This window comes from Vidua chalybeata, chromosome 1 (assembly GCF_026979565.1).
Source record: "Vidua chalybeata isolate OUT-0048 chromosome 1, bVidCha1 merged haplotype, whole genome shotgun sequence".
In the NCBI taxonomy this organism is placed as follows: domain Eukaryota; kingdom Metazoa; phylum Chordata; class Aves; order Passeriformes; family Viduidae; genus Vidua; species Vidua chalybeata.
In genome coordinates, this window is record NC_071530.1 from 13,684,891 (window position 1) to 13,710,899 (window position 26,009).

The following is a 26,009-nucleotide window of genomic DNA, read 5'->3' on the forward strand; positions in this document are numbered from 1 at the left end:
CCCCTTTCTAAGCAAGACACTGAGCAGGTTTCTAGTTTGCTGTGTGGTTAAGCAGCACTGGAATACTGGATTGTTTTCAGTTGCTGAAAGATACAAAGCTTTTGCTCATTTGTGGTAGGGAAAGTAATTAATATTGGTATTTGTTAGGCTGGTTACCTGTGCAAACATATTTTTACAAGGTTATCTTGTGTTGGATTAATTGAAACTTCAATGTCTTGAAATGGAAGACTTTATACTACAACGTCTTTCAAGAAAAGTTCTCATCAATTAAGAAAGCTTAGGTTTGATATGCCTGGGAAAAGATTGGTTTTGCACAGGAAAACTGCTCTATTTCACAGTTATACCAAGACCTGAATTTCTTAGCAAAGCCTGTCATATATTTACAAGAAATAAAGTTGTGAAGGACAATGTAAGAGAATTGATGCCACATCTAGAATATTGGACTAGTATTGTTCCAAGCCAAAGAAATATCAGTATGGCAAACAGGGAAAGGAAATACTCATGCTGATGGAATGAAATATTGATTTAAGAGGGGGTCAAAAATCTGCTGTGTGGTATAAATAAAGAAAATAATAACTTTTAGCTGCAAAAGTGCACTGATGTTTGTTTATTATTTTAGAGGGCTTTGAGATTCCTAAAAGTGGTAATATTGGAAAATATGTAGGACTACAGTCCTGTTTTAAAAATAGATACTATCTCTAAATTATCTGATTTGGCATGAAGATGGACAAACATTGACTGGAAAAAATACTCTGCTTCTGAAGGAAGTATACTTTTATTTATATATATATATATATATATATATATATATATATATATATGGTATGTTTAGAATTCTCTTTTGGAAAGCTAAGCAGAATTTTAGCTCCATGTATTATTTCAGTTGGAAGGAACTAAGCTATGTAAGCTATCAGTAACACTGACTTTAGGCTAAAGGTAACTCCCATCATTAAGAATCTGCCTCTGTGCTTTTGTTGGCTTTCAGTGATCAGACTGGGTAAGGACTAATAACCTTTAGAAGCTGAAGAATTTGTACAGCTTGTAGAAAAGATGTGCAGACAAATTCATCAATTAAAAAGAAAGAGAAAAATTATCAGTCTCAGTAGGATCATCGTATCTCTGTCAGCACAATCTCCATCTGCTGTTGTTCTACAAATGTGACTGTATTTGTACCTTCAGGCAAACCAGGCAAAGCATTATTATGTGAAATAATAAATTCAGGTTTTGAACTCTACAGCATGCTATTCTGGTTTTAAAGACAGTACCTGGAGCAGTGAGACTGCTTTGATTGTAAAATGGATTACATGCAGAGACTTGGGAAAATTATATAGTGGCCATAGTGGTCACTGAATGGGCTCATTTGGTGCATTTGCTGTCAGTGAGAATGAACTGAGGCGAGTGATGTTCCGAAAGCCTTGCTGAGTATGTACTTGGGAATCTGTGCACTAGAGGTTTGAGGTTGGAAAAGAGGAAGGGAAGCATGAATGGGTGGAAGATCTACAACTCCACCAAGGCTTTATTTGGGTGTCCCTGGCATTAAGGAACGGGAGCTTTTGCCCTTGATTGGCTGAGCAATCACGCTGTCTTTGGGTCCAGTCTTCCTTCTGTATTCGTTTCATAACCAGCTGCATTGTTAATGTGCAAGGACTGGTTGTTTTTTATAAGACACTTTTTTGTTTCTTTTAAACTAGAAAGATGAAAACTACAGAAGCCTACCACGAGATACTAGTAGCTGGTCTAACCAGTTTCAGAGAGACAATGCTCGTTCATCGTTAAGTGCCAGTCATCCCATGGTGGACAAGTGGCTGGAGAGGCAAGAACAGGTAATATATATGTGTATATATATATATTACTTTATCAATCTAATCTTTATCCTACTCCAAGCTATTACAAAGAAGTGTATTCTTACCTGACATAGGCTCTTTAAGCATGATAGAAGCACCAGCAGTATGTTGACTACATTTGTATGGTATTTCTTCTGCTTCAAAAAAACCTGCATTTAGACTAAAATGGACACCTGAAAATCATTTCATTTTTGAGTTCATAAACACATTCCTATAGTATATGGAGTGCTGCTGTTCTTCACAACTGATACCAACAGGGTTATTTTAATTAGTATTATTTTGATAAACACTCTGCCATTGAAATCCAACAATAATACTACATAGTAGCCAAATGTGGATTAATTTTGGCACTGGACTTTTAAATGCTAGTTATTTTTAACACCATAAAACATATTAATTATAAACTTTAGGACAGTATTATATTTATTTAGTGTCTATTTATATTGCTTTTTTCCTTAGGCTTTTTTTAGACACTTAGTAGTTCCAATTTGTCATTGTTTTAAATTTATTTATTTAATTCTTAATTTATTAATAAGCTGGTAGTCACAAAGCTTTAAAGGTCTGAAATTCAAATTACCTAGCAGTCACTTCATGTCTTTATATATGCCTGAAATTTTCAAAGTATCTTCAGATGTATACAGAAAATGCATCTTTAATATGGAAATTGGAAATACAGCAGCAAACTCATATGTAGGGTAGTGCATATGTAGCATTATTACCTCATTTTTTTTTTTTCTTTATGCAATATGCCATGAAAATGCCGAATTTCGGCATTGAACAAAAACGTACAAATATTTTATTTTACAGCAATATGACATAAAACTAGAATTTGCTTTATACAAAAGAGCTTCAAAATGAAATTTGCTATTAGACACAGCCCAGGCTTTGTTGCACTGTACCATGTGAATGGTGGGGAAGGTTTATAATCCAATCCCTGGTGTCCTGGGACTGATCTTCACCCACAAATCCCTTACTGATATTTGAAGTTTGGCATTGCCAAATCTTAGCATATTCCAAATATTCTTTATTCAAGCCCATTCTTAGTTTAAAAGGAGCTTAAATAATATCACAGAGTATTAAAAAAAACCCTCAACCTCCTCCCAAATGTGAGTTATTAACTATTTTTATGCCTCGTAATTGTCTGCAAATTAGTTATATGTTCTGTGAGAAAAATTCTGTCTTTGGTCTTTCTTTTCTTTCCTCTGCACGTTTAATGCCAGCATTCTTTCCATTGCTGTTTTCCTCCCAGAAGATACAGTGTTAGGTTGGATGAAGTGAGCTGCTGTCTCTGTGTCAGCCTGTGTTGAAAGGGAAAATCAGTTCTCAGATTTGAAGGCACCTCCTGTGTCAGTTCTGCTTGTTTGATGTTGTCGAGGTATATTTCCATGCATCATTAGATTTGCACTATGGCAGTTAATGAAACTGTTGTCTCAGCAAAAGAAGTTGGATTAAAAATCTTAATAGTGATCATCTTGTAAAATGTTGGGTACATGAAATTATAATATATGATGTTTCATATTAAGTTTTGTGTTGATTTTAGTCTCTGAACAGCTTAACTAGTTCAATTTGTTCACCAATTAGGTAAATAATTTGCCAGTAATGGTAGACTGGAAGCATATTTGTTACCAGAGTTAACTGTTCACAGTTTGAAATTGTAAATATGATGTTTCTTTAGAGGAAGTTCTCTGCTTTTTGTTTTTGTTTGTTTGTAATGGTGTTTTTTTAAGAGAGATGGTTTATTCTTTGAATATGTTAATGATTCTGCCTGTACCTGGAAGATCAAGATCCTCTTGCAGTTTCATATCAGCAGGATAATTAGACTGAAACCTGTTTAGCAGGATACACAGAGGAGAAGAAATCTGTTGGGAGAGTGGGATGCACTATAGGGAAGAAGGGAAGGGCCTGGTAGGGGTTGGAGTAGCTGCAGGCAGAGATATTCTTTCACACCTTTTGGCATTTTTGACAGTATCTGCTGTGGGATGTTGTTTCCCACTGGTCAAACCTTCACTTCTGAGAAGGGGAAGATCAACCAACAAGGTTGCAATCTGGCATAATCAATTTATTTAGCAACTTCCAGTTGTGTTCCTGTGTGCTTGGCAGAGCTGTGGAGGGGCTGGAGTGCTCTCTGCACCCGCCAGGACGTGCATAAAGAGTACCAGACAGCAGGTCTGGCACCATGGGTAAGGCAGCAACAGTGCCAAGAAACCTGTAGGGCAGAACCCATTACAGATACCAGGGGTATTAATAGTCCTGATCTAATGTGCCTTTATGACACTTCAGAGAAGGTAGTGGAAAACATTGAGTTCATCTTGCAGACTCCTGAGACTTTTTGTTGGATGAAGGCTCTTCTGTCTGGGCTCAAATTATTTCTCTCAAAGTTGGCTTCATCTCTTTCTTTTGAATATAAGGCAAGAAAGAAATCTGGGGTTATCTTTGTCACCTTCTAGCATAAATGAATATTCCTTGGAATTACATTTTGAAAGCGTGATGTGCCAAAGTACAGTTATTTTTGTGTGGACAACACCTCATTTCCTATAAACAGCACTAGGGAGCAAACTGTAGTGCTATAGCATCACAGCTCATTCTGAAGATGAAACAAGAGACATTGTTTCTGGGAAACCATTATAAACCCCTGTGGCAGGGATTAATAAGGGCATAGAATTAGGTGTGTTCAAGTAGGTGTTAGAGAAATAGTTCTGTAAACTTTGTCTGGGTTTTAGTGCCTAAAAATGGAGGAATGTATGAAGCCTGTTAAAATTTCGCTTTTGCTCACATCTGTTGAGTTTTACTTGGGCTCTAGTAAGTTAGAGTGATACATCAAATAAATGGAAAAGACTGTCTGGTTTACAAGTCCCTTAAGGTCTTCTGGTTGTATGTGCTGGTTAGCTCTATCTGCCTAACCATTGTTCCCAGTTAGTTCCAGAGCTCTCTGGTTGTTCAGGGTAAATGATCCATTTATTTCTCAGTAACTTCTGGTATTTCTCAAGCCCATGACATAATTAATGTGAAACTCTATACCAAAAAATGATTTCACCACTATGGAGCCAAAAATGCAAATTCAGTTTCAGAATACTTTTAGAAAGGTAAGGATTTTAAGGGACTTTTTACAAGGTCATGTAGTGATAGGACAAGGGGGTATGGCTTTAAACTGACAGAGAATAGGTTTAGATTAGATACAAGAAGGAAATTTTTCATTAGAAGGACAGTGAGGCACTGAAACTAGTTGCTCTAAGAAGTTGTGTCCCATCAAGGCCATGTTGGACGGGGCTCTGAGCAACCTGGTCTAGTGAAAGGTGTCCCTGTCCATGGCAGAGGGGTTGGAGCTATAGGTGATCTTTAAGGTCCCTTCCAACCCAAATCATTCTGTGATTCTATGATTGTAGTTTTTACTCTTTCACTCAATTAATTCTTCTTTACAGATTGTCAAATACTAGGAAAAAAAAAAGTGCAATCTTTAATTTCATTCTGAAATAACTTAAAAAAGAAAAAGTTGGTTTTTATTCTTTGCCTTGACCTCCACAACACTTTCTTTTTCCCCACAGCAACCAAACTTTAAAGAATAGTTGAAAAATCTTATTTTCTCTGAAATTTATTCATATATATGGTAATGTCACTTTTATTTGAGAACTCTTTCTTCCCTCAGTTCACCTCAAGACTTGCTTGGGCCCTGATCAAATCTGGCCTCATGCTGTTTCATACCAGGGAGACATGAAAGGGAATGTGTGAAAGAGTTAAAGTTTTCACCAATTCCTTAAGTTTAGGTACACAGAAACTTTCTCTCATATGGTCATTTTTGTTTTATTAGTCAAATATTGGAACTGACAGCAAACAAGACACCATGAATTGGAACAGTATATTCCTTGCTCAGCTGGTTGGGAATGGGTGTGAGGATACCAGGAGAGGAAATCAAAAAACAGTTGCACTTAAGTATGAAGCAATTGATCAGATTTGCAAATACAACAAGTTTAGTGTAGTTAAAACTATATGTAATTATAGTTTAGTGTAGTTAAAACTATATGTAATTCTATATACATACAGGTATCTATATTTTTATACATTCATGTATTTGGTGTATATCTGTATTTATTGGTACATGAAAACAAAGTAGGAGATGGAGTAAAATTTCATAGTTATTACTGAAGAACATGTCTGATTCCTAAGTGCCCTGTTTCTTTCTGGTATCCAGCAAAAGCCAGACTAGAGCAACTCAAATGCATTCTGAAATGGCAAGAGAAGCTGGCTACTACTGCTGTCTTCCTGAGCAGAAGTGTGCTGTGTGGAAATAACTTCCCTAAGTTATTTTTGTTCATGACATCTGTCCATAGTAATCTGGTTCAGTTTCTCTGGTTCCTGTTGCAGCAGGATCAGACGTGGCAGTAGCATATGGGTCTTGTATCTCCAGCTGTAGAGTACCTGCCTTCAGCTTGTATTTTCAGCAAAATAAGGCCTGCTTTTAATATGATTAAATATGCTCTCTTCAAACATTTGGGTACTATAAATTAATGCGTTTCAGCACTGTCAGTTGAAAAAAAAAATCAAAGCTTCAGAGGTAGGTTAGCGAATTTAAACCACTAATTTAATGTGGATTTGTCAAATTTTTGTGTAACAATGAAAAACCTGTTTCTATTTCATGCTTTAAGAAAGAAGGCAACAATGCAGTTCATTTATTTTGTTTATTGCTAAATATTTCATAATGTTATGGCTAATGTATATATTTTTGTTTTCACTAGTGTACTTCTTTTGTGCTTCTCCTTGTTTGACAGATGTACTTTCATTTTTTTTCCCTAGGTTTTATCTTTGATTGTGACAGTAACTGCAGTGGAAGTAACCGCAGTCTGTGAATTCTGTTTCATGGCCTGAAAGGCTCAGGGGTGGAGGTTTTTATCTCATACTCCTCACATGTAGAGGTTGAAACTGCAGTAAAAATTGTTATCATTTTAAGGAGTTGGGCTTTAAGATTTGGAAAAAGGAATAGCTAGGCTTCAGTTAGAGAAATCATTTTTAATTGGTTATCCATTACTCTGTAAAATGCCTGGGTAGAGTCTGTTGCTTTCCTCTCTCTCCAAGGACCATGCACTTCATAATTAGTCTATTGTGATAACAACCTTAATGAACATGGAACATGGCAGCATATACGTTATAAAATACAAAGATAGTTTTAAAGCTTATCATTCTCCCTATAAAGGATATCTATCACAAAAATAGAGAAATGCATATATTCAGAGCTCTAGGCATAGTGCAGAGAGCTGTCTTTTTGGGGGGTTGTCAATGGAGGTCCTGTATGAAATGCAGGGTATTTGTGTGTGTGTAACCACGAGGCTGCCCAGCATTTCTGAAACAAGGCAAGAACACTGAGGCTCATCATGGGAGGAGTAAATGTAACCAAATGTCATGTGTTTGCTTGTTTGTGGCTTGGCACATGATTTAATATTGAGTAATTGGGCATAGTTGTAACCAGGAGCAGGTAGAAGTGACCAGTGCACTGGTGGAGGATTTACTTAAGGTTTATGTTAATTAAAGAGTTGGTTGGAAGACCTCAAGATGCCCCTGCAGGAGTTCAAAGTATCCCCAGTCCCATATTGACTTGCAAATAAAGTTTTTTTACTACTTGAGATGGATTCTTGGTCTTGTGATCACACTGGCTTCATTCTGATAGGGCTGTCAACACCCCGGCTGCTACAGCAGTCGTTTCTTCTGGATTTTGTACTGTGAAGCTGATGGAAAGCTTGTTTTGGCCTAAGAATATTTTCTCTTAGCTGGTGTTGCTACAGGTAATTAGGTATTGACTGCTCTCTTTATTTCTTTATATTGGCAAGATGTGAACTATTTCAGCATAGGAGCTCAAATGCTCGGATGAAATGTAAGCTATCAAGTGCTGCCTTCTCAGCCTCCACTCAGCATGAACAAAGACAATTACAACTCAGTAGGGGCAGTGGTCTGAGGCAGCCAAATGCCCTGTCTGGCTGCCAGAAGAGCACCTTGATATCTTGGATCTGTTACTAAATAAATGCTTAATAATGTTTTCCTTATTTTTTTCTCATTTTTTCTTTGACTAATCACCTCTATGGAATATTTTATATATGTAATATGGTCAAAATTCGTACGCAATTTCTACTAGCATTTGACTTCCCATAAGGCTCTTGTGGTATTGGGGTATCACTGATCTGCATGGGGTCACAAGTAATTATTCTCTAGATTTGTTTCAGTGTTCTCCCTCTGTTGCTTTTATTAGATAGGAAAAAATGCTATGCGTAGTGAGCTCTAAAATGAGAAACCTGTATTTCAGTGATTAGAATGTGAGTACTTACAAAACATGTGCAAACTCCTGTTGTTTACCACTGGAGGATGGATCTGCACCAGGCTGAGGTGTGCATGAGCTCAGCTGTCACTCCCAGGCTGCATGTGCTGAGCTGCTTCAAGCAGCTGAGGCTCTGCTGGTGAAGGGCCCAGTTCCCACAGACATGTCTCAATCTGGGAATTGCTAGAGCTGGTTCTGTTACATGTCAGAATGCTTAAAAAGGGCCAGGGAAGGGGAGACAAGCTCTTATGATGGGCATGTAAGTTCTCTGTTTCTGTATTTATGGTTTCTGCTTTTATGGTTAAAAATTTTACCATGTTTTTCTGTGGTGAGAATCAGAATCACAGATCTGTTCTAGGTATAAATCTGACTTTGGATCTGACTTGATTCAGATCCAGATTTCTAAATCTAATAATAATTTCCATATTTCAAATCAATTTGATTTTTAAATCCTATCTTGGATCTTTTTTCTGATTTTTTCTGTATTCCTACACCCATAGAAGAGTTTTCATGCCTCCTGAACTCAAAAGAATATCTGTGTTTTCCTGTATAAACATTAGATGTGAATATGTTAATACAGATATTTGTTGAATATTCTCTGAATGTTTGTGTATAAGCACAGAAACAAAGAAGCCCTAAAGAGAAAGACTTATTTTTATGCTGAATACATCAGTATGTACAGAGATAGAATCAAATTTCAAGATACAACCAATGCAGTATGCATTAGTGTTAAGAAAATATTAATGTGGAATTTATAAATCCGTGCACTTTCATAGAAAATGGACATTTCTGGACATGACCATAAGTGTATATTTTGGAGAGAGAAGACTCTTCTTATTTGTCTTAGAGTCATGAACAGATTTGAAGTTGTTTTTCAGTGCTGAGGATTTCAGTTTATATGAGGTAGGAGGTTGGAATAAACAGCTTTATTGCTTGGGGACAGCTGTAGTGGTGATGCTTTTATAAACACTGCTTCATGCTGGCATCTATCTTGTTCTCCTTTCAAAAATAATATGTCATTTCATACTGTGTATTAAATAGGTGAGGCACTTGGGGGCTACAGTCTACTTTCAGTTATATGCTGCTGTGTAGATATGAATTCAGTGACAGAATGTAACTCCATATGTGTCCACATTAAAAAAAAAAAAAAAAAAGCAAGAAGCCAGAAATGGCAGTTTTACAAAAATACTCGTGGTTTTTAATTATCACAGCAAAAGACATGCATCATGTTCGGGTGTGTATATCCTCACACTCAAACACTCTCACCCTCAAAGATGTTAAATATAAGCAGGCAGATGATGGACTGGTCTGAAATGTAAAGAATCAACAGCCCATGTTGGAAGATGCTTGAATGCTTGGTCACCTGGTCCTACCTTTTGTGGGAAGGAGAACCTAGGTGAGACTACCTGGTACCCAGTCCAATCCTATCTGACCACTTCCAGTGATGGGGAATGTATCATGTTCATAGGGAGGCTCTTCTGGTAATTGATTGTTCTGATTATGACAAAATCCCCCCAAAAAACTAAACTAAACCAAACAAAACCACCACCACCAAGTCTTTCTGGTATTAAGATGAAATCTTGCCTGAAGTAACTTGTACCTGTAGCCCCTTGTCTTCTCTTTGTGAAGAAAAAGCCTCTGTCCTCTCTGTAGCTACCATTTAAGTACACAAATAATGTGATGAGGTCCCCCTGAGCCTTTTCCAGGGAGAAAAGACTTCCTCAATCCTTCTTCACAATGCATGCTTACCAATCCTTTAATCATCTTCATGGGCCTCCTCTGAGCCCTCTCCATGGCATCCTTGCCTTTCATGGGCCACGGCAGCCAGAATTTGGCGCAGTTCTGCAGATGCAGGCTGACAAGCACTGAATGGAGTGAGATAGCACAACTCTGTCTCTGCTACTGTCTGCTATAAGACCCACTCTGTTTTGCAGAAACTTTTTGGAAAGTGTTGTCACACATGAAATGCATCTTCTGACTTGCTAGTAACCATAGACTGGTATTTTTCTGCCCCTTTGGACCAAGCTCTTTAAATAATCCTGTTGTTATGGAAATTTATGGTAATGAATGTACCATAGCAGCAGTATAAGTAATACTCTCTAAAATTGCAGAGAGATCCTGTAGAAAGCTCTCGATTAATTATTGCTGTTAGGTTTTTTACTGTTTCCTAAATATTTTGTGGTACAATATTACCTCGTTCTTTTTAGACTTCTGTCTGTCCATGGCAGCAGGTCAAGTAATAGCATCTGAAAATCCATTCATGGCCCTGGAAAAGGATTTTGTCAAAGGATGTGTCTGTTTTCTTGTTTGTTTCCTTCATGCTGGAAAAAGGTTTATCTTCTCATATGTTTACTTTCTATTCCAGGTGTATATAATATATCCCCACGACTTGTTTATAACAAAAATGGTCTCTGTTTTCATAATGTGCTTGTTGGTGCTACTGTGCTGTGTCTTCAGCAGTCCTGATGGGAATGTGGCAGGAGTTAGTCCTGTTCAGGGCAGCTTGGGGTGGTGATGGTCACAGCTTGGCTCCTGCACAGCCCTCCCTGCCTGAGAAAGAGCGGGGAGAGGTGGCCCCGAGATGGCCGAGTGAGCAGCCCTGAGCAGGAGCCTCAATTACAGAGTGCCACAGTAGTGTAGAACTGAAATACATTAGTAAAATTAAAATTTGTCCTCATTCCCTCGGTGAGTAATACAGTTAATGAAAATAGATCTAACCAAATTAAGATAATTTATTTCATTAGTTTACGGCACTGTAAAACTTTTCAGGGCAGTACAGCCCTTTGGTGCAAACCTGGAATAGATGCAGTTCCACTGATCACTTCAAAGACCGCAAAGGTTAAAACTTTTAAGTGTATTAAAGCAATTTTGTTAATTGTGTCTATAGAGGATTCTCCCTTGCCCTTCCTAGTAAAGTGTTCTTAATTTAAAATTCACATTATGCTTGTTCTGCATTCTAGCCTTTTAACCAAAGTGTAAATATCTGATTACTTGTGTCTTCGAGGCTTAAAAAGAAATTATGCATTTTTGTTTCAGAAGGTGGTACTGGTAGTATGTGGTATTGATATTTTACCTTTTTTCCCTTTCATTTTGTATTCTTATTTTCTCTGCTCTACCTTTCTCTTCTTCCTATGTATGTGCTTAATGGTTTGTAATACAAGTTGCTATGGGGCAGGAGCCAATTCCTTGGAAGGAAAAAGGTGCCATCTCTATACTCCATTCCCTAAATCCCTTTCCTGTTTTATTTTGTGCAGTCTTGATGCTATTTTTTCTATGTTCTATCAGAAAGACACCATTCAAAATTAGAAGGTTATCCCAGATGCTGTGGGTTTGGGTTTTTCACTGAATCATAGGATGATTGGGCTTGCAAGGGACCTCTGTAGACCATGTAGTCCAGCCACCTGCTAAAGCAGGTTCACTTAGAGCAGGCTGCACATGATCATATCCAGGCAGGTTTTGAATATCTCTGGAGAAGGAAACTCCACAAACCCTCTGGGCAGCCTTTTCCAGTGCTCTGTCACCTTCAAATAATTATTTTATTGTTCCTTTCAATTTATAAGAAAACACAAGATCAACAATTTGCTTGGTTTTGTTGTCAAACCAAGCTTTTATAAGTCTGCATTAGAAGCCAGGCTGGTCTTAGCTTAAGCTTCACATAAACCTAATTTTTAGTTAACTTAATTCATGCTGTAGAATTTTCTTTACCTTAAATGGAAAAATAAGGTGTTTTTTTTTTTTTTTTAATGCTCTGATTTTTGTCCTGATTTTTCTTCCAAATGTCTTATGTTACTTATTTTAAAGTAATATTTGTGTTATTAATTTGTAGTAGAAGTTTTAGTCCTTCCTACACTAAAATAAAACCACTTCCTACACTAAAATAAACTTTTCTGGACTGGAACATGAATGTGAGAGCTCTTGGCTTCTCCTTAGAGTTTTCTGGGGAGGTTCAGGTAAATCACTGCTGAGACCTGCAAGTCAGTTAACTGCAAGCAGAACAGAAATAAGGACAAAGTGGTTATTTTGGGCAACGGAAAAAGAAAGATTTTATATGAATGGGAAACATATCTAATTTATTGAATAATAGCAGGATTATTTTCATAGTTTTTCTTTCTATGAATTTTTTTTCCCCCTAATTGTGAGGAAGGCGTTTTCAGAAAAGGGCCAAATTTGTCCTTTCTGTTGTGCAGGTGATAGTTAATTTATCTTCCACAGATGGAAATAGGAAAGGTGCTTACTCTTTAAAATCCTCTGTGGACAGGTCATTTTAATGACATGGTTGCACTTTGCTGTAAATGGGAATGATACTGTGTAACTTAGAGTTAATAATTGAGTTGTGTGGAAGTAATTTGTCTGGGTTTTTGTTTTATTTTGGGTTTCAAATTTAATCTTGATTTTATTGCTTAAGTATGAGCATTTCATTATTGAATGTAGTACTCTCTGGCTGTATTAAGTGGTTACTGTAATTTATAGGATACTTTGAGAAATGTCATGATTCTCATGAAGCGACACAGCATGATTTAGAGAGTGCAGCAACTAAGTGAATGGAATTACGTAATATGACCTGGTTGATGCGAGATACCGTAAGATTTTAATTTATTTCCTCAGTGTAACTGGGTGAGAAAAGGAGATAATAGGCCAGCCCCACCAGTTCATTCAATGGCTGATTTGAAAATAAGTCCATTCTAAATTGATCTTAAAACTACTTGGAGTTGCAAATGAAATGGTCAACTTCCTATTCAGGGTCAGGGAAGGGGTGAGCAGGGACAACAGGAATTAAGTTGGTTAGGAAAGAGGGCTTTATGAAGAAGTTATTTATTCTATATATGTCACATACAAAACAGAAAAAAAACCAAAAATACCTCTCTTTTTTTGTAAATACTTTTATTTTATCTGATTTAATAAATCATTAAAAATCTTTTCAAAAGACCCAAGAACTAACTGCCATCTGCCTTGTGGCACCGGTGAGGTTTTTTGCTGAATCCCTGTGCCATAAAAAGAACAGCAATGTGTAACTGATGCAGTTACTCTGGATGAGGGCGGTTCCATATTCAGAATATACAGAATTAAAGCAAAACCAGCACAACTAGTGTTTCCATGAAGAAGCAATTGATTGGATGAACCAAAGAGTTTCTGTAATAAACTGCTGTAAAGATTTTACTGTTTAAAAACATACTACTTGTAATTTTGATCTCTTGAATGTGATATTTTAAGAATAGGAATTGTTGCCCAGACTCCATATTAAGGTATTACTTTCATGCCATCTGCATGTGGTTACTTCAACTTCATTTGGACTGATTTTTTATGCTTCTTTTTCCAGCCAAGAGTTGACTATTTATGAACTTGAGAAAAATCAGTTGGCTATTATTTTCATTTGCCATTGAAAATATTGCTTGTTTTCGCAGTTTAAAAATCAGGGCAGTATACATACAAAATTATTTCTAAAATGGGAGGGGAAAAGAAATTACCCTTTGGTTTGTGTACTGCAGGCATTTTTACAGACTATGAAATAAACACATGAGGAGTGAGGTAGCCAGTATGATCAAAACCTTTGGTTCTCTTACTATTTCTTCAAAATACTGGGCAGGAAGCCAGTATTCAGTCACTTTGTTTCAAAGCTTAATTTCCTCTTCCTTTTGCGGTACCCTCATTTGTCTTCAAAAATCTTTACTTTCCCAATGTATAGGAACTCAGGATTGCTTATAATTTCCACTCATTTATCCAAAGCACAGACTAAATTAAATGTCCCAAAAGAAAGCAGCCATATCTGTGAGCATCTCTGTTTAAAATTATTGAAAGTTGCATTGAGTATTCCATCATGATTTTTTTATTTATCTTCGTTTTCTAGGCAATAATTGTTACAACAAAGCACAGACTTCATAAAGCAGGCCTATCAGTAGTTCTTCCTTGTAGTTACACTTTACCACTATAAATAGCTTTCTCTTAATGAAAACTCTTTTAACTCATCCTCTCATCAGAACTGATGGATTTTTCTGGTGACTTGAAGGTCTTTAAAACTGTTCTCCATGCAAAAGACATAATATTTCAGTAGGATAGTGTGTATTGTAGCACTGTGGGTAGGTGAAATTAATGTAGCTCAAGGACTCTGATGAATTTTTTCTCTAAATTAACAAATGTCAGCTTTGCTGAAAAACTGAAATTGGGTAGGAGGCACTTCAGCTCCATACTGGTGTGTCAGAAGACAGCAGAAAATGCTGGGATGTAGGCTGGGAAATATGTAGGAAAAAAAAAAGTTGATATAATATAATCAATGTGAACCCACGTATCTACCTACACCATTGCACCACAGCTCCTTAATGATTGTTTAATTTTATGGCTTCTTGTGTTTGAGACACTTTGTGCATATCAAATAAAAGGAGGCGCAGTTGAAGAATTGTGCCCTCCCATGGTGGCCCCTGGGGCTTTGAGCACATTGGTGTCAGGCACGCTTTGACTTGTCTTACTCCAAAGCCAAACCTCAGAAACCTTGGGTGAAACCAGAGCAGTGCTTGCCTCTGCTGAGTGCAGCTGAGACTGTTCTGGGTGGTGGGAGTCACTTCGAAACCACCCCTGGGGCTGTTTCAGCAAAGCAAACTGCAGCTGCTGGGGCTCGCTCTAGCTGGGTGTTCTGGTGAGAAGCGGAACCTCTCTGGGTCATCTCAGCCAGGAGACTCTACAAAGATAAAATTCATTTGATTTGTCATGCTATCCTTGTTTGCCAGTTAGAACACAGCAAACCTTCACGTTCATTTTTGTGGTTCAACTTTGTTGCTGCTCATCAATATAAACATTGGAGTTAAATGAAGTACAGGTCCATATTTATTTGAATACTAGAAATACAGAGCAATTCATTAACTGCTCACTTTGAGGAATACTATTTTAAAGTGTTGTCATTGATGACATGCATATATATACATATATATCAGCATCTGTATGTCTACATGTGTCCGTATATTACTTCGAAAACTTGCAGACAAAGCTTTTTCATGCAATTCTTTTTTTTTTTTTTTAATGTTCATGTTGCTCAGTTTTCAGTAATTTTCCTTATATCTTGTGCTTATCTTGATAGCGTCAGTAAATGTTTTAGGTAAGAAAGTGTCCAGTGTAAACTTGTGCATACTGGAAGAGGTAGTAAATAAACATAATTAAAAAAGAAATTTGATTCTGTTTTTTGGCCTTGCAAAAAGCAGTGGTCTTTATGGTTATGTCTATGGTTATGCTAGCCTGAAATGACAGTGATGGCATAAGATGCTGGGTTTGTTCAGTCACGCAGACCAACATCAACTGAATTCTTTTAATGATCTGGAAAATTGGTCTTAGATCATGTATTTTTAAAGTAATAATAATTACTCAAGTTTAGATTTTTTAGAAGACCTTTCAGGAAAGGCTGACCTTCGAACATACAGGTCTTACACATCAATTTCTTGATTTTCAAATCCTGGATTATTTTTGTTTCCCTGTTTTAATACCAGTAGTCTAAACTGGGATAGCTTTTAGATAATTGTGGTGATTAAAATCTAAGAGACCCTAAATAAGATTGGGGGTCAGCAGAGCTATTAGTGTGGCACTGTTTAACAACATGGAATCTGGGAAGCACAGTTCTCCTTGCATCTGGAGCAAGAAGCTTGAATATCATTTCAAGAAGGAATGTTTCAGAAATGCTCAAATAACCAGTTAATGCTCAGTTCTGTAGTATTATAAATCTGTAAATGGATTCTGCAAGTCACCTCTCTAATCTCAGTGACAAAGTTAATTTTTTTTCCCCCCTGAAGACATTAATTTCACAGTGTGGGAGAGTTTAACTTGCTTCCCTTCTGTTTTAGTAGATTGGCAGAGCAGATATCACTGTCCTTGACACATCATTTTTTCTCCATACAGTACAGTGTACTTTGGGACTGTAGCACAGCAGTAAACTGGCCCAGGAATCGCAATCTGGGCTTATTGTCTTTGTGTATCCTCAAGGAGTAATATTTTAAAGTCACTGCATCTGTTGGTACTTAAGAGCATGATTTTTACGTTTAATTTTTGCCAGTTTTTACCATCTGTGTATCTGTTTTTTGGCTCCTCACTTTAATTTTTCAGTTTAATTTCTCAGTTGCACTGGGATTGCTTTCTCTTTCTCACACATGCTCTTTTTGAGTCATCTATGAACTTACATTAAAAAAAAAGAAATTATTTACAGCAGTTGCATAATAAAATTCTTGGCCTTCACATTTTGATTTTTTTTAATGATCTCTTTATATTGAGTCTCCTAGTAAATGCATGTCATTTTTGGAAGTGAAATAACTTATTAGACTTTGTTTAAGTTTTAAAAAATTACTTTTGGATTAAATCGAAGCATTTTGGCGGGAAAAACTAGCTTGATCACATTCAACACATTCTAGTCTTTCATACTCATTTAGTTTTTAATGCCCAGGAGGGAACAATTTTCTTGAGAAATCTGTGTTATAATCATAAACAGACATAATTCAGTAATTTTCTCATGAAACATTGGCTGAAGTTCTTGCACTAATGACTTGAAGCTCACACAGGCGGGAAGGTTTTTGTTTAAATTCCAAGAAAAATACTAATCAAATACATTAAAATAGAAATAAAATATACATGCAGTGTGTTACAGGCTGTTTTCAATAAAAATTATGTATCTTCATCAATTGAATAAATGCCTCACAAATTCAGGCATGTTCTAGCATTTCAAGAATGTTCTGATAGTACTTGAGTCATTTTCTCTGATTATCCCTGATAATTTTCTTGCAAAAAATTACATTGTGTAAATAAATGTTTAATGTACAGGGGTAACTGTATAGCACATTTATCAAATGTTTTGCTTCTGTATGCATTTGTGAGTATTGAAAACTCCGCTGCTGCTCTGATCTTTTTCTCGACTTATGTATTTTGCTTCTCATTTAAAATATAATACATTGCTTAAGGTCAAATTTAGTAGCTTTTAAAAAGCATGCTACTTTCTTTTTAGACTCTTTCAAATATTTGTAACTGAGGATTTTAGAGTTTGTATTTACCTCCTGGTGTACTTGCTTGCTCTTAGTTGATTTTCAAACCAGAATATGGACTTGCTTTCCTTTTGATCTTTTCCCCCTCCCCCTTGGTTTCTAATGAATATTTTGTGTAGTGCTGCACAAAAGACTGAGTAAGGATTACATTAAAATGCTGGCACAAGCAGGTATAAACATGTTCCTTTTTGAATATGTGTCTCTTATAATCTATAGTGCCCCCTCTCTTTGTGTGGGCTGCTTTGCATTATTAACAATACTGTAGATTATCACAAAACAAAAAAAAAAGAAAAAAATACCAACAACTTTGTTTACCTGAGTACGGAAGTGTTTGTTCACCTTTTGTTTTGAAAGGAAATTTTGCTGTGAATTTCCAAGGAGCAGAATTAGACATCTTAGTCTAATTCTATATTAGTTCTACATTTTGGCCACAAAAATCCCCTACAATGTTACAAGCTGGGGACAGGGTGGCTGGACAGTGTTCAGGCGGAAAGGGACCTGGGGGTGCTGGTCGACAGCCGGTTGAGTATGAGCCAGCAATGTGCCTTGGTGGCCAAGAGAGCCAATGGCATCCTGGCCTGCATTAGGAATTGTGTGAGCAGCAGGAGCAGGGAGGTCATTCTTCCCCTTTACTCGGCGTTGGTGAGACCACATCTTGAGTGCTGTGTCCAGTTCTGGGCCCCTCAGTTTAGGAAGAACATTGAGATGCTTGAGCGCGTCCAGAGGAGGGCAATGAGGTTGGTGAGGGGCTTAGAACACGAGCCCCTTGTGTGAGGAACGTTTGAAGGAGCTGGGGTTGTTTAGCCTGGAGAAGAGGAGATTTAGAGGTGACTTTATTGCTCTCTACAACTTCCTGAAGGGAGGCTGTAGACAGGTGGGGGTCGGTCTCTTTCACCAGGCAGGAACTGACGGAGCAAGAGGACACAGTCTCTCAAGCTACATCAGGGAAGGTACAGGTTGGATATTAGGAAGAAATTTTTCACCAAAAGAATAATAAAGAACTGGAATTATCTTCCCAGGGAGGTGGTAGAATCACCATCTCTGGATGTGTTTAAAAAAAGACTGGACATGGCACTTGGTGCTATAGTCTAGTTGAGGTGTTAGGGCATAGGTTGGACTTGATGATCTTAGAGGGCTCTTCCAACCTCATTATTCTGTGATTCTGTCTTCTGTTCTGTCTGCATACGCCTCTAGCTTTTCTTAAAAATAGTGTAACCACATTTCACTGTGTTCCAGAACTGGAAGGGCATGGTGGTTTTCCTCTGGGTATTTGAGCTTTCATTCCTACTCAATTTTTTTTTTTTTTTTTTTTTTTTAGATGAAGAGTATTGTTAGTGCTTATTTTTAATTATCAGTTGTCATTAAAAAACATAGTGGTATTTTCCATATTTGCTAGTAGAGATTCACACTGTATTTGATTGGTACCAGAAATTATTTAAATTACATTTTTCCAAATTTGAATTCAAAAATTTTCCTCGGCTCTAAGGATTTTATTACTGCCAAGTTTAAATTCCCAATTTCCTGACAAATACTTTGTTATTGTAAGTAAAGAGAAAAGCTGAGTGAGCAAACTGTTATCCATTTCCTGGTCTACTGAAAGATGTGCGTGTTTTTACTACTCTGTAAAAACAGGGAGTTGATTTAGAGTTGATAATATGTAATCAAGAGACTGCTGATTATTTGTTATCCTGTGGCTTGACTCTTAAAAATTTGTGTTTTCAGTTGTGAGTATAAAGTAAGAATAAGAAGTAGGATGCTTTCAGTACTATGGTCTGTTTGAAAGTGCCAGTCCCCTCTGCTGTCTGTTTTTTCTTGCCTTTACATGGAAAGCAAGTTGTCTCATATTCTCATGAGATGGAGCTGTTATACCATGAGAGCAGAACCATGCATGCACTGGTCTTTCCATAGGGTCAGTTTACTTTGGGCTGAGAGAATTCAAGTAGTATTAAGTATTCCAAATGCAATGATGAGAGTAATCCATCTGTTTCCAGCAGCATCCCCTCTGAACTGGAGCCTTGCTCTTACCTTGAATTTTAACTAACTGTGTAAATCTAAGGATAACCTACATTTGAATGCCAGACACTCAGCTGTACTTTACTGTATATTTTACAAGGCTTGTGGGAAGCTCGATGTAAACTTTTGTCTTAGGTAGTTTCCCAGCTGACTGGTACGTTGAATTAATTGAGAATGGGAAGGGCTGGTTCACTTTATTTCCATCCCTTGTATCTCAGTCATTTTCTGCAACGATGCATAAGGATTGATTGCCATAGCAACAGTGTTTTAGCTTGTACTACTGCGAATGTGGCTAATGATAATAGAATTATCTACTCATTTTAAATCCTGTTATATTATTAGGTCATCTGAGCCATCCTCTTGCTATGTATTGAGTTATTCCCTGTAGCCTATCTTGTAGTTCTTTGTCCATGCTGCTTTTACAAGTGTTGAGCAGTGGGGATTCTGCTTCTTCCCTTGGGAGACTTTAGAAATCTGATATATCACTCCATTAAGGATTTTTCCTGATATTTAGCCTCATTTTACCTTCTTTCTTCCAGCTACATGGATTTGTACCACATGGAAGTTCTGTTCTTATCTTTTTCCCTATCCAGCATTTAATCCTACTTATTTACCTGTGTAGAATATGACAGCTCAGTATTTGCGTATTTCACATAGGATTTTCTTATGGAGAAAAGCAGGTTTATAAATACATCCTTTGTTCTTCTTTACTACCTCATTTTTGGCAGGAAACTCCCTTGTATTCAGCTACTATTTAGATTACCTTAACTGCATAGACAGAAAGCTTCCAACTTTCTCATGTTTAACTGTTAGCTGCAGCATATGCACCACTGGATGGGTGGTTCTTCTGTGTGCATCTGTGCCTCGCTCTGCCTGATGTTCACAGTGGTCTCTGGTGAGTGGGAAGATGTAGTTTTTTTTCTCTTAAAGCTGGAGAGATGTCCTTCATCCTTGCTACAAGTCAGCAGAAGTCCCTTCTCTGTCTGTCCTCCTTGTGTGGCCAGGCTGACCGTGGATGAGCATTGGTATCTCTGTTCCCCTCCACATCCACAGGTTGCACGCTTTCCACTCTGGAAATTTGCTGTTTCTAAATCCTTTCTTCCTACATGGATTTTCCTCCATAAAGAGAAATATTTTTAGTCATATCCAGAGAGACATACAAGTGGAAATGCAGTTGTCTTCTCCAATTCAGGCATTTGAAACTCTGTGCTACATGTAGGTCAGGCAGACCAGAAATTAGTTTAAAACAAATAAAATATGCTATTTTTGCAAACGGTGGGACTATGGGTTACCTGCCTATATATTGCATCATTGGCCCACTCCGTGTCTGCTTTCTCCAGTGTTGTTGTGGAGCTGGTAAATAAGACAGAGAAGTAATGTAATCTTTCCAGTAATCTGTTGTTTTCACTGCTACTTACGCTTTTTGACTAATTTTCTTCATTAATATTTGATGTCATACTGTTGCCCATTTTCTTTCGTTTTATTCATCTACAGTATAAAGAAGTACTTATTACATTAATATTCATCCATACTACCCCAAGAGGGCAAAAGACTAAAGGGAATTGCTATTTGAAATTACTTTTAGAGCTAAATTTGATGCAAAATTATTTCATACTGCAGTTAAAATCAGATATATTAAATATACGTCAGTATTATCACAGACTAATTATTTAATGTATGGTTATTTTTCTTGAGTTTTTTGGTGGTTTATTGGTTTTTGTTTTTGAGAGGTGCTCCTTTTTCCAGGATTCTTCCTTTTGAAGCTTAGGCTAGATTGTATTTCTCAGAAATCTTTATCTTGCATTTATCCTTGTTTCAATTTCCTCAGTCATCAGGATTCTCAGTCCACCAATGTAATATAGTGAAGTCTCACAAAACTCATTGATCATGTTTTAAAAGATTGTTTTAAACCTAAGTTGTATTTTACTGGCAAATTTCATCACTTTGTTTTAACTTAACTTTTCCACTCTTTGGAATACATGTGTGCAAGAGATTTAAGTTTGTTCTTTGTTTTTATTTTAACCAAACTGCAAAAAGATTCTAAGTATTAATACTAAGGAATCATTCTGAGCCTGTAAATCACAGAACCACAGAATCACAGAATCACAGAATAATGAGGTTGGAAGAGCCCTCTAAGATCATCAAGTCCAACCTATGCCCTAACACCTCAACTAAACTATAGCACCAAGTGCCATGTCCAGTCTTTTTTTAAACACATCCAGAGATGGTGATTCTACCACATCCCTGGGAAGACAATTCCAGTTCTTTATTATTCTTTTGGTGAAAAATTTCTTCCTAATATCCAACCTGTACCTTCCCTGATGTAGCTTGAGAGACTGTGTCCTCTTGCTCTGTCAGTTCCTGCCTGGTGAAAGAGACCATCCCCCACCTGTCTACAGCCTCCCTTCAGGAAGTTGTAGAGAGCAATAAAGTCACCTCTAAATCTCCTCTTCTCCAGGCTAAACAACCCCAGCTCCTTCAAATGTTCCTCACACAAGGGGCTTGTGTTCCAAGCCCCTCACCAGCCTTGTTGCCCTCCTCTGGATGCGCTCAAGCATCTCAATGTTCTTCCTAAACTGAGGGGCCCAGAACTGGACCCAGCGCTCAAGATGTGGTCTCACCTTGGCCCCTTTGACCTTGGTGCTCTCTCTGCATGATGACCCCTTCAATAAACCAGGAGGAACTTCAAGACCTGGAGAATCTCTTCTGCCCTCTTTACCCTGGCTTGCTGTCTTGGAGCACTGCTTCTTGGGCTAGAGCTGTGATAGCTCTAAAGTTCTGTCCATGGCTTTACCCCAGCCGGGGCAGTTCCTCTCTCTCGTCACTGCTCCGGGACATCTGAGAGCTAGCCTGGGCGCCAGTAGGCAGTGGCAATTGATTGGCTCATCTAGGATTCAAATGTGATTTTATGGGAAATTGAAAAGTTCCTGTAGGTCTTGAAACCTTCAACCTGGCTTTAGCTAGTTTGTAACTGATTAAGTGACAACTAAGAAAACCTTGTGTCAAAATCAGAATGCTTAAATGGGGAGTTTAACAGTATTTATGCTTTTGGGATTTAGCAGTGTCTATGCTTTCTTAATCCTAATCAACAAACACTTTTCTGGTTCCTTACTGAATTTTGCTCCCCCAAATGCTACTGTTTACCTTCAAAAAGTGTTTATGTAGACATCTATGCATAAAGTGCTATGACTGATGAGAAGCACTCAGGTACATGTTTCTCTAATATGTCTTATGACTTCTTTATTTTCACCTGGTTTTGGGTGGGATGGATGAAGAGGAATTGGACCACAAGATGTGTTTTTTTTCCCTTTCTGTTCATGCATCATAACTTTTAATACATTCAAGAAATAGAATTTAAAAGCATAGTGGTGCCTCTGTCTTAATTTGGTCTCCTCTAAGGAAGATGGTAGAATTTTAGTAATTCGTATGGTTGTTTAGTAACTGCTTATGTGGTGACAGATAAAGTTCTGCTGTAGATTAGAAACTTGCAGGGAAAAAACAAATTATGGAAAATAGGTCAGCAGTGTGCAAGGGCAAGAGGGATTTATTCCTGGAAAGCTTGCTCGTTTTGAAAGAGAGGGAGTTGCTGATGTAGTGAGTTCAGTGAACAAGACACAATTATTTAGATTAGTTGAAAATAGGTAGTGTTTGAAGGAGGTAATAAAAGAGGGATGATATTAAAAGAGAGATGGACATAGTGCAAATTATTGAATGTTGAAACAAGTGCCTTGAGCTGCTTTTGGGACTGCAGATGAGCAGTATCCTTTCAAACAACAGTCTGAGGCCACAGCAGTAAAGACATTTTCAGTCATCTGCTGCTGAAAGAAGCAGTCTTGGCCATGCTTTGCTTCCTCCCTTGTGTCTCCCTAAGCTTTTATGAGGCTGTTAATTAGACTGAACTGGACCAGCCTGGGAAATGTAACCAATTAAAATTGTTTTTATTAAACATTAATTTTAATTTAGATCTTTTGTATAATGATACAAATGCTTGAATAAACTGAAAGGAGAAGGTGGACAGAGGAATCCAGTGCCAGACATGACCATCTGGGGAGGGGAGAAAAGGAGACTGCTGCTTTCAACAACCCACATCTGTGGTTTGTGCTGGCCTTGCAGGGTAATGAAATGCAAGGCTGAGGTGTTTTTATGGGCTGCAGGATGGAAATACAATTGCTTGGAAATACTGTACCACCATCATGTATACTGAATTCAGTCCCAACTGCTCTGACTTGATGTGGAAAATGAAGGGAAAGAATCGCGAATGGAAATAAGATCTCTGAGAAGAAGTTTAAAAAGGACTAATTTTATTGAGGAGCTGGGATCTCTTCTGTTGCCGCAAATTATAATAAATGAGTTATTTCTTGAAATGCCGTCATTTTTGTAGCAGGTAGTTTGTGAAGAGCTTCTGGAGCTGTGCTTGTAGCAGTTGTGTGATGTTCTACACTTTGTTCCTTGGGACATTTTAGACAAAGAGATTGTCTTTGATGGTCCCTGGATAGCTTAGTGAGGTGGTGATGATGAAGTTTTGTGTTTCATCACATGTTGTGTAAGGGTTTTGCACAGCAGTGAGCAATGCACATGTGCTGGTGCAGGCCCAGGACCAAACTGCTCCAAGGGTGCTGTTCCCAGCCTTTCTCCAGCTCACCCTCCAAGAGGTGAGGGGGCCTTCTTGGTTAAGTTCAGGATTACATGTACATTTACATTTTTCTTAAACTGAGGCTCTGTGTATCCCAGAGACATCACCCAAAACTGAAAGCATTTAAGGCTGGAGATGAACCTCAAAAATTGGGAGAAAAATCTGGTGCCTCAGTTTCCTTGAATAAATAATTTGGAGAATAACCTCTAATCTTCTTCCTGTGGGTGCAGTGAAGCTAAAGTCATTATTGTCCATCAACTGCTTTTGCCATACTGTGCTGAAAGGCACTACAGAAGTACTGAGTAGTATTTATTTTAAATTTGATTTAATGCTTTTGATTAAAAAATGAATAAAATTGTCATAGACCAGATTGTAACCCTGTAGGCACTTGGAATGGAGCATTTGTAAATGAAGCATTTACTGAGAAGTTTGAAATTGTTTTTCATGTTGATTTCAACAAAACAAATTGAGCAAAGGACAATGAAAAATGCTATAGCATTTTCTGTTATTAAAATAGTGAATTTGTTTGGTGCCTAAGGTAAAATCCATGTTGTGCAAAAGACTGAAAAAGAAAATTTTACTGCATAAGAGGGAAACTCAATTGAAGCAATTTTAGTGGAGTTTTTCAGTGGAATGAGATGGAAGAAAAAGGTGGAATGCAACTGTGAATTCAGCAAAAGAGAAGTAAAAGATGGAACTGCAAAATGGTGAAGTCTCATTACTCAAAATTTCATAGGAGCTGAGAGCAGGCTTGGGTGCCTTGTCCCTCTGCATCAAGGCCAGGTGTCCTGCATCACCATCACAGTGCTGGTGCTCCCTTCTGGGTCTTCCTTCTCTGGGCCTTGGGGCTGGAACCTTGCCTGGTTTGTTCTTTTAGGGAAGGAAGAGCTGAAACAGTAAGACCTAACGTTAAGAGCATGTTAGGGCTCCTTTAGCTCAGGTGTGTTTGTCCATCTACTTTGATGTGTAACACAAAAGACTTTTTGAAACAGATATGTGGGTGTTTTTACTTTTAATCAGTATGAATATAAATTTAAAAAGTCATAAACCAAAGCTATATGTTAGCAAATCCTAGCAAATGAGAAGTGGAGGTAAGTCACTGTCTAAATGAGAAGAAAGCCATGGATTTTTCTTGAAGCAAGATGATAAGATATTAAAATACCAGTGGAATCGAGGACATCCTCGTTGAGTTTGCTGATGACCCCAAGCCATGTGGTGTGGTTGACACTCTGGAGGGAAGGGATGCCATCTGGAGGGAATTGGATGGGCTTGAAACGTGGGCACATGCAAACCTCATGAAGTTCAACAAGGGCAGGTGAAGATCCTGAGCCTGGACTGGGGCAATCCCAAGCACAAAATACTGGCTGGGTGAAGAGTGATTTGAGAGCAGCCCCGAGGAGAAGGACTTGGGGATGTTGGTTAAGGAGGAGCTGAACATGACCTGAAAATGTGCATTTGCAGCTCAGAAGGCCACACATGTTCTAAGCTGCATCCAAAGCACCGTGGGCAGCAGCGAGAAGGAAGTGATTCTGCCCCTCTTCTCTGCTCTGGTGAGATCCCTCTTGGAGCACTGCATCAGCTCTGGGGCCTCACATCATAAGAAAGATGCAGCCCTGATGGGGCGAGTCCAGAGGAGGCCGTGAAAATGACCAGAGAGCTGGAGCACCTCTGCTATGAAGACAGTGCCAGAGAGTTGGGGCTGTTTAGCCTGGAGAAGAGAAGGCTCTGGGGAAACATTATAGCACCTCCTAGTACTTAAAGGGGCTTACAGTAAAGCTGGAGAGGGACTTTTTACAAGGGCATATAGTGTAGGAGAAGGGGGAATTGCTTCAAACTGAAAGATGGTAGGTTAGATATTAGAAGGAAATTCTTTATTGTCAGGGTGGTGAGGCACTGGAACATCTAGAGAAGTGGGTGCTCCATCCCTGGAAGTGCTCAAGGCCAGGCTGGATAGGGCTCTGAGTAGCCTGATCTAGTTACAGGTGTTCCTGCCCATGGCAAGGGATTTTAACTAGATGAACTTAAAGGACCATTTCAAACAAAACCATTCCATGTTTTTTATGGTTCTTTGGCAAAACTAACAAGGGGATTGTTAGTAACACAAAACCAAAAGCTTTCAAAGTTGCATTTTCTAAAGGAGACAGAACTCAAAGAATATGTCCTAAGTTTAAACTCCCACCAATGTATAGACTTTTGCCTTACTGGAAAACAGATAT

The 26,009-nt window shown here is 37.9% G+C and overlaps 1 protein-coding gene across 24 annotated transcripts in view; it reads left to right on the forward strand.

The window, feature by feature from the left end:
• The window catches only part of PARD3 (par-3 family cell polarity regulator), a 487,425-nt gene that overhangs the window by 235,283 nt on the left and 226,133 nt on the right, over positions 1 to 26,009 (forward strand). For 19 of the 24 annotated variants that reach the window (XR_008429410.1, XM_053935684.1, XM_053935553.1 and 16 more), the window contains one exon: positions 1,692 to 1,823. The exons of the other annotated variants lie outside the window; for them this stretch is intronic. Coding sequence is in view for 18 of the 19 variants with exons in the window: in XM_053935684.1 (XP_053791659.1) it covers positions 1,692 to 1,823 (132 nt within the window). In the remaining variant the exon portion in view is untranslated. The remainder of the gene's footprint in view (positions 1 to 1,691; positions 1,824 to 26,009) is intronic. 24 annotated transcript variants of the gene reach the window in all.